Source organism: Macrobrachium nipponense, chromosome 19 (assembly GCF_015104395.2).
Source record: "Macrobrachium nipponense isolate FS-2020 chromosome 19, ASM1510439v2, whole genome shotgun sequence".
NCBI lineage: Eukaryota > Metazoa > Arthropoda > Malacostraca > Decapoda > Palaemonidae > Macrobrachium > Macrobrachium nipponense.
This window is the reverse complement of record NC_061088.1, coordinates 25,781,311-25,802,208: the sequence shown is the minus strand read 5'-3', so window position 1 is coordinate 25,802,208 and position 20,898 is coordinate 25,781,311. Positions and strand designations below refer to the sequence as shown.

Here is a 20,898-nt window from a genome sequence, read left to right as displayed (position 1 = left end):
AGCGAATTATAAGGAAAATAGAAAAAACAGTATATAAAATCAACCCGCTTAATTCTGCCATTCTTTTTAATAATAATAATAATAATAATAATAATAATAATAATAATAATAATAATAATAATAATAATATTAACTATACTAATACTATACTACTACTACTACTACTACTACTACTACTAATAATAACAATAATAATAATAATAATAATAATAATGTTCTAAGGGGTCCACAATAATAACAAAATGTTAAGAGCTCGTGTATAATTAATTTTTGTTTTATTATTATTATTGTGGACCCCTTAGATTTTAGAACATTATGTATACTCTCATGATAAAGAGTTTTCCCCAAATAATAATAATAATAATAATAATAATAATAATAATAATAATAATAATAATAATAATAATAATAATAATAATAATAATAATAATAATAATAATAACAACGTAAAATTCTCTTTCTCATCCTACGCGCACCAACATATTGTACAAAAAAAAAAAAAAAAAAAAAAATTGGAATCCCAACTAACAATGGTGAAGGAGTCGACGATGGAGAGTCCCGCTGGCTTAATCGTCGGAGGATGAGGAAGTGTTGAAGCGAACGCCACTTTGACCCTTCCCCGGCGCGCCGAATCCCCGCCGGAGAAGTCGTCCACTTCGGCGCTGACACGAGCGGTGTCGTTGCTGTCTTGCAGGTACTCTGAGAGGGGATGGACAGTGCTCATGATGATGATCATAATAATTCACCGTTATCTTGCTTTGTTTATTTGTATGGTGCTTTTACGTTGCATGGAACCAGTGGTTATTCAGCAACGGGACCAACGGCTTTACGTGACTTCCGAACCACGTCGAGAGTGAACTTCTATCACCAGAAATATACCTCTCTCACACCTCAATGGAATGCCCGAGAATCGAACTCGCGGCCACAGAGGTAGCAGTATAAGACCATACCGATCACGCCACTGAGACGCTAAATTCACCGTTATCGCTGATACTTTCTCTAATAATAATATGTTTAACAAGAGCATCGGTGTTAACAATAATAATAATAATATTCTTAGCAATAGTAATAATATTAATAGTAACAATAATTATAATATTTTTAACTATAGTATCATTATCTAAATGTTAACATCCATATTGTAATAATGTCAAAATAGCATCACCGTTATCATTAATAATTATATAATTATCATTATCTCCAGCATCACTAATGATATTGTATAATGGCAATATTAACATAATGATAACTGTACTGATACTGCTATTTTTTGTAATAATAATAATAATAATAATAATAATAATAATAATAATAATAATAATAATAATAATAATAATAATGTAATTCATGGTAAGTCATAATAGCATCACAATCATCATTAATAATTATTTAAATAACATGATCACCAACATCACTAATAATAATAATAATAATAATAATAATAATAATAATAATAATAATAATAATAATAATACAAATATTCGTGAAATAAGATCACTCAAACCAACCTCTAAGGGAATCTTTGATGTACTCTTCCAATTCGGCAGTAGTGAGGGTACCGCCTGGTGGTCCAGGTGGACCCCTGGGTCCTGGGGGGCCAGGTGGGCCGGCTTTGGGCATGGGGATCTGGTTCTTCTTGTTGCGCCTTCGGTTCTTGCGCCTCTTCATTTTGCTCGTTCGCTCCGAGTTCTTGATGAACGCGTCCCACGTCTGCCTCGGGTCCAAGACCATGGACGGCTGTTCCAAAAAAAAAAAAAAAATAAATATAAATAAATAAATTAATTAATTAAATTAATTTAAAAATTAAACAAATAATTGATTAAATAAATTAATTAATTCAATAATAAATAAATAAATAAATAAATATCCCTCTGAGGTCTTGATGAACAGGTCCCACATCTGCCTCGAGTCCAAGACCATGGACGGCTATTACAAAAAATAAATAAATAAATAAAATTATAAATGAATGAATAAATAAATAAAAGAAAATAAATAAATAAAAAATAAATAAATAAATAAATAAATCTAAAAATTAATAAATAAACTAGAAAATAAATAAATAAGAAGTTATTAAATAAATAACTAAATAAATAAATAAATAAATTTAAAAATTAATAAATAAACTAAAAAATGAATAAATAAATAAAAAGTTAATGAATAAATAAATAAGTAAACAAATGAATAAATAAATATATGTAAAAATTAATAAATAAACTAAAAAATAAATAAATATATAAAAAGTTCATTAATAAATAAATAAATAAATGAATAAATAAATGATTGGATTTTCTATTAGAAAAGTCCTTCAGGCTTTCCAGCAGGTACAACTTTTTGTTCTTGGTTCGTGTTACGGTCACCGGAATCGTACAGTGTTCGTAATGCAAATCGTTTGGTTCATACTAAAGCTTACTTTAATGTGTTATGTTATGAAAATCAATATGCAACTATTGCACGCGAACACACACACACACGCACACACACACACACACACACACACACACACACACACACACATATATATATATATATATATATATATATATATATATATATATATATATATATATTATGGTATGGAAATCAATATGCAACTATTGCACGTAAACACACACACACACACATATATATATATATATGTTGTGTATGTGTGTGTGTATGTGGAACAATGTAATTTAGTATCTAAAAATTACAAGATCAACAAGGATATAATAAACATATACCGACAGCTGGCAATAAAAAGACAGCCTGAAACAAAACCTTGAATAAAGTAAAAATTACTTAAAAAAAGGAAAAAGAAAAAAAACTCGGATCGAAATCTCAAAATCTACCTGACCGTTCCTTTGTCCACAAGGTTTCATTGAAATTCATCAAAAACTTTTTGAGAAATTCTGAAAACAGCCAGACTAACAGACAAGAATGAACCCAAAACACCTCCGTCCAAGCAAAGAGACGAAGAGAACAGAGACACAGCGCATACAACCCCTCCATTCAGGCAGACGGCAGACGAAGAGACAGACAGACAGACAGAAGACTGTCTGTCCAATTCCGGCGCGCCCTGTCGCCGTCCTGTTTCGTAACACTCAAAACGGATGACTTGACCAGATCTGGGCCGTTTGACGCCTGGGCCGGATAAGAAGATTCCGTTACAATGTCGTGTGATTTTAACCGGATATGGGTCAAGCTGGTGCCAACCTAACCTTGGGTACCCGATCCGTTATGTCACGGTGCCACCGTGTCACATAACGCCCAGGCCTCTATAAATAGCAGGAATGGATGGCGCCCGAATACATTACGAAAATTATATGGCAAGAGGTGGGTCTGTATGTATGTAAGTACGTACGTACGTACGTACGTATATATACATAAAGGCATACACACACAAAAACACAACACACACACACACACACACACACACACACATATATATATATATATATATATATATATATATATATATATGTATGTATGTATGTATATATACTATATATATATATATATAATATATATATATATACATCATATATATAGATATATATATATATATATATAATATATATATATATATATATAAGAATAGTATGTTTTATAAGCTAGATGATAGAGAGAGAGAGAGAGAGAGAGAGAGAGAGAGAGAGAGAGAGAGAGAGAGAGAGAGAGAGAGTCTGGGATTTATTTTAAATCAAATTTTGAAAGTCTGACTAACCTTCTTTTTTCGGAAAAAAGGCGTTAACATGCATAGTTTGCACATAAACGGCAACATCCAGTATTTTCACGTACTTCTTAAGTATTTCATTTAGCAATTGCAAGCAAACTTTACTAATGTGGCAGCAGCAATATGTCAGATTTCGTAAAGGGTCGAGATATTAAGAATGAAGCAATTATTTACTTGTTTTATTTTCTGAGGCGGTAGAGTAGAGATTTTTTACCACATTTATCATGAATCATTCAGGAGTCTAATGTTAATGAGAACTGCACCTCAAAACCACAATCTTCGTTCAGGGTAAACTCTGATCGTTATCTTGAGATTCTTTCTAATTCTCTTTACGAAACTCCGGACCACTTGTTGAGTCCGTAGCTGTGACTGGCAATAAATAAATAAATATGTAAATAAATAAATAAATAAATAAAAATCCTGACCCATACCAACAAGCATTCAAATAATAGAAGATTCTTGCTTGGAAAATCGCCCACATTTTCACAAAGCATTAAAAATTATTAATTACTTTTTGACAAACACTGATGAAATAGACAGCCATAGGTGGATATCCGTCAAACTCTCTCTGAAGAGATTAATAACAAAACCCACTTTTGATATTTCTGAGGGGGACATAATGGACATCTGAATAATGTATTTTTTTTATGGAAGAGTTGAGTTGAGTTGAATATAGAATTTAGGCCAAAGGCCAAGCACTGGGACCCATGAGGTCATTCAGCGCTGAAATGGAAATTGACAGTAAAAGTTTGAAAGGTGTAACAGGAGGAAAACCTCGCAGTTGCACTACGAATCAAGTGTTAGAAGAGGGTGGAAAGTAAAATGAAAAAATGTAGTATGAAAAGAGGTACAGTAAAAGGAACGAAAGGAGTTGCAGCTAGGGGCCGAAGGCACGCTGCAAAGAACCTTAATTAATACCGACAGTGCACCGCATGAGGTCCACTGACGGCACTACCCACCTACGGGGTTCGTGGAAGATCATACTGAACAACTTCCTTTTAAAATGAAACTTGGACCACAAATCGTCTCATAAAACTATGAAAATGGTAACCACAGAAGTGACTGACAGGTGGGAGACAATGCAGAGCTGACTGCATGAATGATGAGTCACCGTATTGTGTTTATTTATAACTTTAAAAAACAGATAAATCATAGCTTACCCCATGACAATCTTTCTCTAAAGGGAAGGGTAAAGTTGCTTCTTTACTGTGGAGCAATATAATATTTATGCACTGGTTAGTATCGTGTCTATTTAAGCAACATGATGAAGAATTAACTGCCATGAAAAAATCAACAAACAATTCATTCACGCATGGCAAGAACGTAACTAGATAGTTATTATATCCTTAAGCACAAAAAAGTATTAGACTTCCTGAAATGAAGCAATAACCACGAGAACAAAAAAAGATACAAACCTAACCCAAAGCCAACGCAAAATATATTCAGACAAGACAGAGACATTAGGAAATCTGCATCATTAAGACATAATTCCTAAATCATACAAAAAATATAGAAAAAAAAAACCCAGAGATGAAAATGAACACGTTCAAGTGACAGCGCAAAAACAACAAACATCCTTCAGAGAGACATCAGAGAAGAGCCACCGTATCTCAGAGAGCCGTAAAACGACTCTGTAGCGACACTTGGCTACAACATTAAGTATCTACTCATGACTTTTAAAAGCCTCTTTTAAGATAACGCCTGACACATGAAAGAGCAACACAACACTTGTATTGCCCTTGTCGGCCGGGGAGGCTGCGAGCGCCGTTTGCAATTTCCTGAGGAGATGCTCGTTTTCTTTATGTCGTGATGGATGGAGACAGACAGACTACGGTGATAGGTTTAAAACCATCGCTGCCAATTAAGCAGAGTGTTGCACATCGGCCGATAGCTTTAATACGAACTGTTTCCATAAATTTTAGCTGTCATAGTAATGCAATAATGATACAATTGCTCTAATATTTTTGTATATTGCAAATAGATACGCGAAAATAACTTATTTACAAGGTTTTCCCCCGAGTTTTGGCTGGAAAACACAGACCAATTGGCAACAGTGTTTAAAACACTGAGATGGCTATTTTTCTGTCCGTCCGCACAATTTTTCTGTCTTTCCTCAGATCTTGAACACTACTGAGGCTAGAGGGCTGCAATTTGGTATGTTTGATGATTAGAGGGTGGATGGTCAATATAACAATTTGCAGCTCTTTAGCCTCAGCAGTTTTCAAGATCTGAGGACGGACAGACAAATAGCCATTTCAGTAGTCTTTATTTACAGAAGACTAAAGACTCACCTCGTCCTCCTGGCTGTCTTTGTACCACATGCTCTGCAGGCCCTGGAGGGCGTTGCTGCCAAGGGAGATATCTCGCGACTTCGGTCCCATCACCATGCTCCTGATGCCCTCAACGGCGCGGATGCCCGAAATGATCACGACGAGGCTGAGGCATACCCAGCCGTTGGAAGTCCCGAACTGCATTTTGATGGCGTCGATCTGGAAGCCCTTTTACCGCTTCTGGAATGGAAGAGGAGGAAGATTCACAACTACGGTTCTCTGATTGTGGAAAATGTTAAAAGCGAATAATTTAAGAAATAAGATGCTTTAGAAAATTAAGGAAAATAGTTTAATCTTTTATTTATTAAGAATACCAAGGATACATAAGAAGTAGCAGAACTACTGAAGTAGAGGAAAACACATATAAGATTATTTAACTAACGAGAACTGAAAACTCTTCAGTCATGGAATGATTAGTTTCTTTATGTGAATAAACAAAAATCTAGCGAAGTAAATTCATTGCTGGTTTCTTTACATGAACATTTAGTTTGTATAAATCTTGAAAATTACAATCATCATAAAAACTTAATATTGTTAGGAATCGTGATCAGGAATCGTACATGAATAACATTGGAAAATTCTATAAAATTAATTCTTAGAATCCTTGACATAAATAAGTCTTCAGTGAATAATAATAATAATAATAATAATAATAATAATAATAATAATAATAATAATAATAATAATAATAATAATAATAATAATTTAATTCAAGGCCACGTACAGAGCTTGACATGACATATACAATACAATACACAAAATTTAGATACACAATGTAAAAATGTCTAGTAATAAACTGGAACGCCCGACCAATTAATAATAATAATAATAATAATAATAATAAAAATAATAATAATAATAATAATAATAATAATAATAATAATAATAATAATAATATACAATTTCTTTTTAAATAAAAATAACCTGATTTTTTTAAAAATTCGTATTTCCAGATAACAAACAAAATTCTTGAAAGAAAAAATCCTCTTTACAAGGCGTAAAAGTAAAAATGGCCGACGATTAACGAACCGAAATAGCAATCAGTTTATACGAACATGAAATTAATCCAAGGCAGGACCACGAAAATGACGAAATCTTCGCTGCTTACCTTTCAGATTACCTCTCGAAATTAAATATTGCTCCAGTTAAAAAAGAAAAAATGCATGAAACTCGCTGGTCATGTCTTTATTGCATGATAAGTAGTGTTACATCATCATATATTTTTCACCGGATATGAATTATATAAACATGTATTTATGCAAGTGTAAAGTTGCAAATGTTACCCAGCCATTAAGATGTTTACAGGTGCACTTCGCTGTAATTCAAACGGTGAATAAAACTGCAGCTCTGAGACCAATGCAGCATTTCTAAGAGAGGAGAGAGAGAGAGAGAGAGAGAGAGAGAGAGAGAGAGAGAGAGAGAGAGAGAGAGACTAATGACGGTCGAGAGAAAGCAGACGTAAAATTCAACCGATGTTGTCAAATTACACAAAACTAAACCATTTCAAAATAACGAAAAAAGGAAATAAGCAAAATCGAATAAAAAAAAAGAAAGAAAAACACAATAAACGCTACCGTGTGGCATCACCTACGTCAAACAAATGCCCCGTTGACCTGTCAAAAGCGCTGTCAGTCGGACAAGTCAAGCAACAAGCAAGTTATCAATCAAGACATATGCAAGCGGTGTTCTTTCTGTACACCCACAACACGCTGTCCCGTCCCCGCCCCTACCCTATACCTACATACCCCTCCCCCCCCCCCCCATTCTCTAAGCCAGCATAGAGCTATGTTGACTAGATAAGCATAATGTGATGCCTTGTTGCGACAAATGAAGGCGAAGGGTCGGTGGGATTCGAAAGAGGAACTGTTTATCCAAGCCTGTGACGTCCGTATTGCGGGTCTCTGGAGAGTCTGCGCTTCAAGGAATGGCCGGCATGTAGTATACAGTACTTTTCATCGCCGTTTGTCTCTCTCTCTTTCTCTCTCTCTCTCTCTCTCTCTCTCTCTCTCTCTCCTCTGCTTCCTCGGTGACCGTTATCATCAGCATCTTCGCTACTATACACATTTCACCATCTCTTCCCCTCCCCCATTCGTCTCAGCATCTTAGGTATCAGAAACTCTCTCTCTCTCTCTCTCTCTCTCTCTCTCTCTCTCTCTCTCTCTCTCTCTTCTGCTTCCTTGGCGACCGTTATCATCAGCATCCTCGTAACCAGAAACATTTCTGCATCTATTTCTGCCCCTCCTTCATTCATATCAATATTTACGTTATCAGAAACATCTCTCTTTCTCTCTCTCTCTCATACACACGTAACAAGAACATTTTTTTCTACTTCCCGATAAACATCCATTCATATCCAAGTTACCAAGCTTGTTCCACTCTCTCTCTCTCTCTCTCTCTCTCTCTCTCTCTCTCTCTCTCTCTCTCTCCAGTTACACTTCTTGTGCTAAACACCAAATGCAGTTAAAAGGCTTCCTTGGGGACATTATCTTCCCAGTAGCTCGCCCCCCACCGTCCCCATATCAACAAGCGAAAGAAAAACTATCTGATAACCCTATTGTACTATCAGGTTAAATGTGGCTTTATTCAATCCTACATTAATTCTCTCTCTCTCTCTCTCTCTCTCTCTCTCTCTCTCACCGAATCATCCACCCATTCATGCATTCACACAGCCGCGATAACTCTATTTAATTTAATCATAACGTTTCATTAGCTCTAACACAAAAACCAAGGTCACCAGCCACGGTCCTTCGTTATCTCCTCTCCCTCTCCCTCTCAAGTCCTCCATTCATTAATTTCCCCCCTCCCTCTCAAGTCGTCCATTCATTCATTCGGAAATAAGGACTCCAAAGACCTGAACTTCTTCACAATTCCACCTTGGCTCTTTGTATTTCGCTTATCACGTCTCGAGAACTAATGCCTTCGGCAATTCCCCTCTGCCGCATAACGCGTTTCTTTGTTTCAGAAAAAAAGGAACGAACGCACGAACGAACGATATATTTCAAAGGTCCGTTTCACTACAGAGAGCTTAGTCCGTTCATTTCATAACGAAAGCAGTCGGGAGACCAAGTTCGCACTCAACCATATCCATACACATATACAAAATACATACCCATATACACATATATACATATATATACTGCCTGAAGCATAAAGTGTACCTCCTATCCATACATATATACATGCTAAATGCATAAATATATACATATATATACATACTACATACATACTGCCTGAGGCATAAAGAAAGTGTACCTCTTATCCATACATACTATATACATGCGAAATACGTACTAATATACATAGTATATATACATACACATATACTGCATAAGGCATAAAGAAAGTGTACCCCCTATCCAAACATATATACATGCGAAATATATACTAATATACATGTACATACATATATAGTGCCTGAGGCATAAAGAAAGTGTACCTCCTCCTCCTCAGGGTGTGAAAACACGAAAAGCGAACCTCCTTATGGTTAGAGAACATGAATTCGCATCTCATCAAAGGTGGGAGCGGTGAACGTAAAGCCCACCTTCTCACGGCATTGTAACACCAAAATCCCCTATCCAGTAGCAAGTTTCATAGTTGAGATACATACATATATATGTGTGTGTATGTATATATATGCACAAGACAGGTCTACAGAATCACACGACTTAATCGAAATAAAAAAATTAAAAGTAAGATCTCTTTGCAACAGTTCCACATGAAGGTATGTCTCTTTTTCCCTTTATTGTCCGGAGGAACAAACAAGTGCCTGTCGCTCCCAGCGCTGCTTCATTCAAAGCGCAGACACCGCCAGCCGGCAATGCGTTTCGATCCCCTATGACGTCTGTGGCGCATATATCTTACATCTAGGCTTCTGTTTTCATCGACGGAGATCCGTCTGCGTCTGCACCCAGTATCACCACTCGTATGTATCAGATAAGTTTTCAAAAGGATATCTATTTATACACATACAGATACATACACAGACATATAAATATATATAAATATCTATATATATATATATATATATATATATATATATATATATATATATAATATATATACACATATATATATATACCTATATATGTATATAAAACCACAGTAGATGCACGTGACTTCATTAAGTAAGCGAATACCACAGGAAAATGATAGGCAGAAATCCAAGCGCTTTCGTCTTTACTAAGACATTGTCAAGGAACGAATGAAATACAGTTGGAAATAAAGTATTTCATTCGTTCCTTGACAATGTCTTAGTAAATACGAAAGAGCTTGGATTTCTGCCTATCATTTTCCTGTGGTATTCGCTTATATATATATATATATATATATATATATATATATATATATATATACATATATTAGTACATATATATTATATATAATATTAATATATATATATAATATATATATATTATATATATATGTGTGTGTGTGAGAGAGAGAGAGAGAGAGAGAGAGAGAGAGAGAGAGAGAGAGAACGGGGATAAACTGACAGATAAATAATTATTCTACTGCATCAAAATTGTTGCAATCTGATTTGAGCATTTCTCTCTCTCTCTCTCTCTCTCTCTCTCTCTCTCTCTCTTCCGTCAGCCTCTTTTAGACAGAAACCGGAAGCAAGCGAAGATAAAGTAAATAAAAAATTTTAAAAATCAGGAAAATTAAGACCATTAACTTGCTAAGCAGGCTTCCAAGATACAATGTACATATATTAAAACGTAAGAGAGAAAATAGAGCTTTTTAAGTAGCTTATGAATTTGAATTCATATTAAAAAAATTTCGGTTTTGAGGAAGATACGAAGTTTCCGGTGATCCCACTAGAAAGGTATATCTTAGTTTAACCAGACCACTGTTACGTATATATTATAAATGAGAGAGAGAGAGAGAGAGAGAGAGAGAGAGAGAGAGAGAGAGAGAGCTAAAATTCAGGTAAAGGGAAACAGTAAATTTTACCAATCGTTTTTCATGACAGAGAGAGAGAGAGAGAGAGAGAGAGAGAGAGAGAGAGAGAGAATGTGTGGCGATAGGTAGGGGGCCGATAGGTAAATGTGTGTGTGTGAGAGAGAGAGAGAGAGGGGGGGGAGGTCAATAGGTAAATGGGTGATGGGTGAAACAGAGAGAGAGAGAGAGAGAGAGAGAGAGAGAGAGAGAGAGAGAGAGAGAGAGAGAAGGGGCAATAGGTAAATGGGTGAAACACAGAGAGAGAGAGAGAGAGAGAGAGAGAGAGAGAGAGAGAGAGAGGAGCTAAAATTCATGTTAAAGGGAAAAAAAGTAAACATTACCAATCGTTTTCATAATAGAGATAGAAGGGGAGGTAACTGAGAGAGAGAGAGAGAGAGAGAGGAAAGACTATCCTCAGGATAAACGCACTGATGAAAGACCCATTTCCTCCATTTCAAAATCCCCACTACAAGGAAGACTCTTCAAGCGGCAATGACGCAATCTCAGTACCCCCTTCTCACGTTATCTAAATCTCTACAACATTAAAACGAATAAGTGTCTCGCTTCTACGAACTCCCTCTCGGTTGTAAGAACGCTTTCCTCGAAGTCAAATGACGAAGGAGTTCGGGGAATACTTGATGGCAAATGGCCTGGGACTTCAAAGGTTAGGTTGGAGAGGTCCTTCCTTGTTTGTTAAGACTGGGGAGTATTTCCTGTTACCGTTGAGGAAATGTGTCGTAAGACGGACGGGAGGACAGCTCCTATGGAACGGAGAGTATGTGGGCAAAATGGAATTGTTTCAGCTTAAGTAACATGGGATGGCAAAAGACGGAAAAGATAAACTTAAAATTTAGTAACAGAAAGAATTCACTTTAGCCTGCAAGTTAACAGAAGGCGAAAGAATGAGCAGAAAGATTGCGTCTTCACGTTCAAGTAACGAAGGATTGAAGATTTAGAGCCTAACATTTTTTGTTGCCTTAAAGTGAGGAAAGATTTCAACACAACCTTTTACTTCTTTATTTACAAAAGACGTCGAAAAGAATGGGAGAAGATGGAAGTTTCCAGTGACTACTTCATCAACAATATGTTGATGGATGAAACAATGAAAACAGACACTACAGAAAGATTTCAACACAACCTTTTGCATTTTTTTTTATTAACAAAAGACGTCGAAAAGAATGGGAGAAAATGAAAAGTTTCCGGTGTCTCTTTCAGTAACTATAGTTAAAGGATTGAACTATGAAAAACAGACACTCCTTAAGTAACAAAAGATTTCAAAAGATGGAACAGATAAAATTTCCTGTTGCCATGAACTAAGAAAACAAATGACAAATGTAGTAAAAGCTCTAACGCTGGTTTATTAACTAAAAAGGTCAAACGATGCGAAATTTCTTCAGGTTTCAGTGTTTCACGGTGAACAGATTACCGATAAGAATGCTGTGTATTTTGGGAAAAGTAAACGAGGCGTGATCCGACCTCAAGTTTACTCAGAGAGCGTGCGACAATCTATGGTCAAATAGTACGTTTTCACCAACGAAAATTAAAATAAATACGTTATATTTTATTTGAAATAATTTTTCTGTACTGCTTAACATGCATATTATTTACTTCTTACATTTTAATTCTAATAAATAAACCATAAATATCTATCCTAAAATTCCTGTATCTTTAACTCAACGCGAAACAACTTTTTCAGGTCTTTTTAGGCTTTTCCTTCAACTCCCCGCCAAACAAGAACAACAACAACAACAGCAAAGTAGTTTGCAGGCTTACTTCCCCGAGTAAGCGGATATTGTATCCCAGAATTAGCAAGATGATCCTGCAAACGACCAAAAATGCTTCATTGCCTTCTGTCACTTTAAAATACCACATCGCCAAAGTTTCTGGCGGCCCCGTTTTGAAGAACAATTTGGGAATGATACCCAGAAACTTGGCCTTGGCTTTAATGGCTGAAATGTTTATCAACCAGAGATCTTGACTAATACAACGGGAGGAGATACTCTTGTGAATATACGAGTTATGTATATATACGTATATATATATATATATATATATATATATATATATATGTATATTTAATATATATATATATAATAATCTAATAGATTATATATATAATATATATTTGAAAATATATGTAAAACGCCATTTATAGGAATTCTTTGCTACCTCTTCTCTCAGTGATAACCATTCATAGGTTATTAGCTCTCTATGTATTTGATCTTGAAATAATTAATACAAAACACTGAAAGTTGATGGACAGATTTTTTCCCTAAATAAATCAATGTAGTGCAACTTAGTTTCAAAGGTTTTTTTCAGGGACGCTAATCTATACGAAGGAATTCAACGTATCATACTGTAGACCTTGATAATGATAGGTCAGAACCAGGAGACTCACACCAGGAGCCACCTTTGGACAAGGCCCCGTGTTGGCATAAGGCCGCCTAAATCCAGGCCATCCAACCAACCTATTATTCATCAATTTGACAGTGATTCCAACCTTTATACCTTCAAGGAACCTTTATCCTCAGGTATTATATATTCAGGCACTATATATATATATATATATATATATATATATATATATATATATATATATATATATATATGTAAACCTTTATACCTTCAAGGAACCTTTATCCTCAGGCATTATATATTCGGGCACTATATACATATATGTATATATATATATATATATATATATATATATATATATATATATATATGTATAAATTGCTTAATATAAATCATATATCTACCACTGCTACTCAAGCTGTGTAAATTCGGATCAGCGTCATTTGCAATACATATTTATTTCAAGACTTCTTACGGAACCCCAGGGTTCCGCCCCTGATGATGAAATGAGGAACCCCAGGGTTCCGCGGAACTCTGGTTAGGAATCACTGATTTAATTCAATTTTTCATAGACAGGAGGAGGAAGGAATTGCGAAAAGGGAGGAGCGATATCCGTAGACCTTAACAGGCGTCGATTTCCTGCGATCACTGCAGGTAGAATTAGAATCTTCTAGAAACCCCTCACGAATTGATTACTGATTTCCCGACAGAACTACTGGCGACACAACACTAAGGTCAATGTGTTGCTTAAATTATTTACTGAGCAATAATGCAGTTAGACAAACTATGAAGAAAAGGACTAAGATGGGAAGATTACTCACAAGTAGATAGGATGCTCCTACTTCACGTGTCTCGTGTTAATGGGTCTATCATCAACCACAAAAATAATCATAATTTTAATAAATACATTCCCGCAGGAAAAAAACCGCTTGCCTTCAAATTATTGTACACAGACAGCGACTAAATATTGTCCAAGTGTAAACACTTACACAAATAGAACAGGGTAAATTAAATAAACAAATAACATAATAAAACCAGTAAATCACTCATTACATAAGAAACCCCTTTATTTAGGTCAAACAAGAATCAGTCAAGGGAAAGCCAAAAACATTTACTTAACCAAAATAATTAAACTAATAAATATAGACATAAATAAAAAATGATATCCATCCATGAGAAAAGAAACAAATAAATATGACGAAAGTCTTCAGCTCCCTATTCGAAGTCCGACTCTGACCCAATAGCCATCAACATGAGAACCACTACTCAAATTTGTGTTGTTTCTCACAACGGTGAGGGTAGACCCGATAGAGAGAGGGTAGATGTCAAGGTTAGATAATCGGTCGTACGTCATGAGTTACGGGGCGAGGGAGGTTGGGGTGGGGGAGGGGGGTTGGGCGGTAGGGGAAGAGGCGACTAAAGCTCCTAAGCAACAATGCTTGAGAGAGAGAGAGAGAGAGAGAGAGTCTATGAGGAATGGGGGTTGGAGTGTGACATGTCAAGAGCAAATCTGCATACGAGGAATAATAGAGGAATTATAGATGAATCAGACTTTCAACAGAAACATGTACGAGTAGCCGAGGAGAAGAGAAAGGACGCTGACAGACTGGGGCAGACGCACGTAAACGGTCATGCATACACTTACATTCATATATGCACACAATATACCTACATTTACTCATGCAGATAGATAGCTAGACCGACGGACAGAAATATATTGTTTCCATAACGGGAAGATAGATATCACGAACTCAGGCATCTCCCTCAAAACTGCATTATTCTCCGCACAAAATCCGCATGAGAAATATTCATTTACATTCTAAAAGGAGACTATTATTTGATAAACGATTATGGTTATTATTACTTACTTTTTTCATTCTAGGGACGCACATGGCCACAAAGAACTCGCGCTCATTTTACATTCCTGTGCAATATGCATTAACGATAACATTGTCAGTGAACTGAGTTCGAAACATTAACGATGTAAAAAAAAAAAAAGAAATATCGCAAGTCAAAGCCTACTGCGGGTATGAAAGTCTAGAACATCATGAAAATGTTGAAGGTCTATACTGATCCAGCTAAATTCTTCCTTCTCTCTCATTTCAGTTTCTTAACGGTAAACAGATTAACGCACACAAAACTGAAAGGTTCAAGTATAAACATCTTATTTCCTCTTAAGACTTCTTATGATGAAACTGACTGAATAATTGGAATATTGGATTTGCGAGGTGTAATTTGCGGTGATAAGCGAGTCAGTTTTATATACATCGCTTAAAATTGTCCTAAAAGTAATCATAATTAATCCGCTTTTAAATAACATAACTACCTTTATTTTTAAAGTCTGATCATCGTATGCAGTCACTGTCTATACATGTAATCTATAAAGCGCACTCACACGGAAACTATACAACTATTAAGTTAGATGTAATAAAAATAATTAACGCTTCGATGAAAGAAAAGGTAAAATATAAGAGAATAGATGAATACAGTAATATCTAGATATAAATAGGGGCAGATTAGATAATATGCAAAATTATGAATGAACATAAAGCAAAATAATCAGTTTATATATGGACGAAAATAATACGAACTGGCAACCGACGGACAGTAGGTGTTAAAGGGTAAACGACGGAGTGTAAAAATAAGAAAGGAACAAAAAAAAAAACAAAAAAAAAGGAAACAAATCCATCATTACCCATTCAACTTCATGGCAAAGCAGCGTGGATGACTGGCCCACTGGGAGAGGCTGGGGGGAGGAAGGGCGGGGGAGTCTTCAGAGGAAGCAAGGTTCTGGTGGAATAAGAAAAGGCTAATGGGACGGCTCTCCACACTGGCGCCTCCATAATGGAGAGCCGAGAATGGGGCCCGACGCTGACGACAAGGCGGTAGCTTCTAAACACCAGCTCTCGCGTCTCGCCCCCATGACCCTCTCTCTCTCTCTCTCTCTCTCTCTCTCTCTCTCTCTCTCTCCTACTCTCCTTTACCTTACTTACTGTTCTCTTCTTCAAAATCATAATTTTCCCGTTCCTTTTAAAATATTCCGATCAGATCGTCTCCAAAACAAGATCCGCTCCCCTAGTTGCGTCTTCCCACTCTACTTGCATTTTCTACCGTTTGTACTTACCCCGTTTTTTTTTTTTTTTTTTTTGTAAATCTCTCACTGCTCACTACAAGAGACTCGTCAAGTCTCTCCTTTTCATTTCTAAACATTCCCTTTTATATGGACATCAGCCACAATTAAATGCTTTTTGATATTCCATTTGCATGTCCCAACTATCTCACGGTTTCTTCGGTTCCTCATAATCCAAAAAATTCTAGTATCGTCGTAACACAACACCCATTTACAACACCACACACACACACACACACATTACTCTCACACACACATATATATATATATATATATATATATATATATATGTATATATATATATATGTATATATATATATATATATATTTTTATGCAGCCATGGAAACCAGATTTGGTATTTCCTTCCAAATTCTGTTTTCCCTCTGACAACCTTCTATCCTTTAAAAGGGAGGCGGGGCTATAGCCCCATTTTTTGCTTGTTTCCGTAGGTCAAGGGTAGATGAAGACATAGGCTTTACCCCTCCAAACTCTGCATTTATTTAATAGAGCAATCGGTACCGCAAACCTCCGCCAAGACTACTGCTCCTTAAAAAATACTTTCTCATTTCACCCAAACTTGACATTTCTCTTATTAACACTTAACTTTCTAAACTATTCCCTACCATGGTTACCTAGCTAACTCCCCTCACTCTTCTTTCATACATCTTACCTATCAGCTAAAAAAAAAGAATAAATAAATAAAATAAAAAAATTTGGGGGGCAAGCCTGGTAACAAACGAACGAACAAACAAACGGAACCCAATACACAAGTCCTCGCCGGAGGTAATAAACGACTCTCCCATTTCTGGGCAAAGTTCCTCAGCAGACTGTGAAGTCATGACGTCACTGGGCCCGGACGGAACAGCGAACTACTGTGTCAGTAATGAAGGCATAACAGGGCAGAAGAACACTAACCTACTGACATTACATGTAAACAACACAAACGTCCTCCGACGAACAAGAAAGACACAAACAGGAATAGCTTTCAATGTTTTCAAGTGAGGAATTTCGCCCTTTGATGCCCAAATGCCAAGGAAATGAAAAAATATGGCTCGGCTTATCATGGTGCAAAATGTGCACGAGAATGTCATGTGTGAGTGAATTTAATCAGTATAATATACATGTGTACACACAATGTGTATGCACACATACAGGTATAGGCTATGTAGAGCATGTAAAGTTACACAAAATATATGTCCTGGACCATTAGCTTTGCTTTTTCAGAGTCGCAAAGGTAAAATCACGTGTAAGAAAGTCTACTTAGTAATGAATAAATGAGCGCAATATTCTTCACTATATTAACACACACACACGCACACACACACATATATATTGTAAATGTAACAGCCACAATGCCGTCTTAACTTCTCAAATGTTTTGCTCTTTTTACCGGACATCATGATTTCTTTCACATTTCTTTGAAGTTGGATCTCGAGGCTTTGTAGTGACAAGCGTATCCAAAAAAAAAGAGCAAAGAATTTGAGAAGTTAAGAGGGTATTGTGGCTATTACATTTACACACACACACACATACAAATATATATATATATATATATATATATATATGTATATACTATATATATATTACGATGAAGCTTCCTCGGAAATAGTGAAATTATACATATAATTGGAAAAAAACACGAGAGCTTCAAGAAAAATTCCATTAGATAGATAATGAATTCAAATACCACCCTTCCCATCAAATGGATAAATCTAGTTGAAAAATGAAAAGAAATAAAAACACGACCATAGACACCAATAAAACGAACGAACAGAAAAAAGGCAGAAGGAAATGAAGACGCACAGAGGAACAGCAGTTAAGTCGCGGAAAGTGGCCCGGCCACCCACTGTTTCTTGCCAGAAGAAGAAAACGACTTCCTCTCCCGAGTGTGGGGGCGGGGGGGGGGGGGGCGTGTGGGAATGGTCGGCAGGCCCTGTGAACGCGTGCTAAGCAATTACTCTTGTTTCGGGGCGAACTCAACAACAACTTGTTGCTCTCTGGTGTAATGGGACAAGGACGCCTCTCTCTCTCTCTCTCTCTCTCTCTCTCTCCTTAATCTTTAAATCTTTTTTTTTTTCAAGTGCCTCACGCTGAACATGATTTTAAATCTACTTACGGAAAAGAATGGTTAAAATGAATGTACAAAACAGCTCGCCTAAGTCCACCATTACTGCCAATATCATCCAAAACAATATCAACGATATAATAATAATAATAATAATAATAGTAAGTAATATAATAATAATAATAGTAATAATTTACCTCGAAAACCCCCCACTACCATCGCTAGGAACAACACCAATACCAATGATATAATGATAATACTGCAACAAGTTTCCGCTAATCGAAAACAAAGCCGGGGTGCGTAAGCACCTTGAACTTCGTTAGTGGCATCATCGCTATGTAATCTTTGAACTCTTGCAGAAGGCATCCCATAGTGACCGACCTGAGTTATCGAAAAATATGGATGATAACTGAAAGAGCGGAAAATGCATGAATAATGAATGAAAATACACTGCATAAATCAAAATACATAAGAAGAGCAGCTAAAAAGGGGCGAGTAATGCAAAAAAAGAAAAAATAATTGATATATTCACATAAAGAGATACTCTATCGTTGCTTACAATATGACAAGAAATTATTATTATTATTATTATTATTATTATTATTATTAGCATGAGTCTTGAAAAGGTACAGATTTATCTATAAATAGATGTACATATACACAACTGTGAATTTATTTCTCCATCATCATCATTATTATTATTATTATTATTATTATTATTATTATTATTATTATTATTATTATTATTATTATTATTATTAAGAAATACTCATACTAGCATGACACTTGAAATGGTACAGATTTATCTATCATAATTATTATTATGCTCACCGAAAAGACCATAAACATAGACAGCAAAATCCCATATGCAAAAATAAATAAATATATAGATAAATAAAGAAATAAAGAAAAAAAGACATCGAAGTTTATAACAGCACGTCAACATTTCTCCGGAACCATTGTCGGCGAAGTAGAAAAAGACACGGCTGTGGCCGGGGGCTGGCTTCCATAAATAACAAGCCGTTTCAGGAGACACGGTCGTTCACGGTTCGTTGAAATAATGTCGCCCGGGCGAGAAGATGAGTTATTGTCTATTCTGAGGGGACGGAATGATAATGATGGTGATGATGATGATGAGGAGGAGGAGGAGAGGAGGAGGACGAATTATTCTGAGGGGATACAATGATAATGATGATGAAGATGGTGATGGAGGAGGTGGTGGTGGAGGAGGAGGAGGAGGAGGAGTATTCTAAAGGGATCGAATGATGATGATGATAATGTGAATGAGGAGGAGGAGATGGAGTATTCTGAGGCGATGCAATGGCGATGATAATGATGATGATGATGAGGTGGAGGAGGAGGAGGAAAATCTAAAGGGATGGAATGATGATGATGATGATGATGATGATGAAGATGTGACGGAGGAGAAGGAGGAGGAGGTGGAGTATTCTGAGGCGATAGACTGATAATGATAATGATGATAATGATGGTGAAGGAGGTGGAGTATTCTGAGGCGATGGAATGATAATGATGATGATGATGATGATGATGGTGAAGGAGGAGGCGGTGGAGTAGTCTGAGGCAATGGAATGGTAATGATAATGAGAAGAAGAGGAAAAAGACCAATTAAAATCATGATGATACTGATGATGAGGACGATGAGAACAAGACGAAAAGAAATGAAGACACAAGAAAAATAAGAAGAAAAGGATGAAGAAATAGTTTTTAAAAATGAACGTAGCACAGATATAACTAAAATGAAAACAGCAGAGGAGAGTAAAAAATGATGAAGGGAAGAGAAAATGTACTGGAATAATAATAATAATAATAATAATAATAATAATAATAATAATAATAATAATAATAATAATAATAATCAAGGCGAGTAAAACTAATAAATGTAATAGATAATGTACTGTAATAATAATAATAATAATAATAAAATAATAATAATAATAATAATAATAATAATAATAATAATAATCAAGGCGAGTAAAACTATAAATGTAATAAGATTAATGTACTGTAATAATAATAATAATAATAATAATAATAATAATAATAATAATAATAATAATAATAATAATAATAATAATAATTAGAAGCAAGAAAACTTGTTGACAGCGGAAGAACATTAAGGTAAAGACCTCAAAGACCTTCGAAAGAAAACGCACATATAAGCCATCGTGCTGCACAGAGCCGCTGCAAATGCCCCTCAATCTTTTTATTTGTCTAGACTCTAGACGAATTAAGAGCCTCCTGCTACGCACGCACGCACACACACACACACACACGCACATACCCACACGCACACACATAATGGCACATTCCTCAGAAGAACTTTTCATAAATAAAATCTATCTG

General features: G+C 35.7%; 1 protein-coding gene across 3 annotated transcripts in view; it reads right to left on the bottom strand.

Moving 5' to 3' along the window:
• LOC135215293 (adipolin-like) overlaps window positions 1-20,898 on the bottom strand; it is a 47,674-nt gene that overhangs the window by 7,927 nt on the left and 18,849 nt on the right. For all 3 annotated transcript variants that reach the window (XM_064249845.1, XM_064249861.1, XM_064249853.1), the window contains exons 2-4: window positions 6,004-6,222; window positions 1,509-1,737; window positions 530-699 (exon numbers count right to left, since the gene is read on the bottom strand). In XM_064249845.1, coding sequence (XP_064105915.1) covers window positions 530-699; window positions 1,509-1,737; window positions 6,004-6,186 — 582 coding nt within the window. In that variant the 5' untranslated portion in view covers window positions 6,187-6,222. The remainder of the gene's footprint in view (window positions 1-529; window positions 700-1,508; window positions 1,738-6,003; window positions 6,223-20,898) is intronic.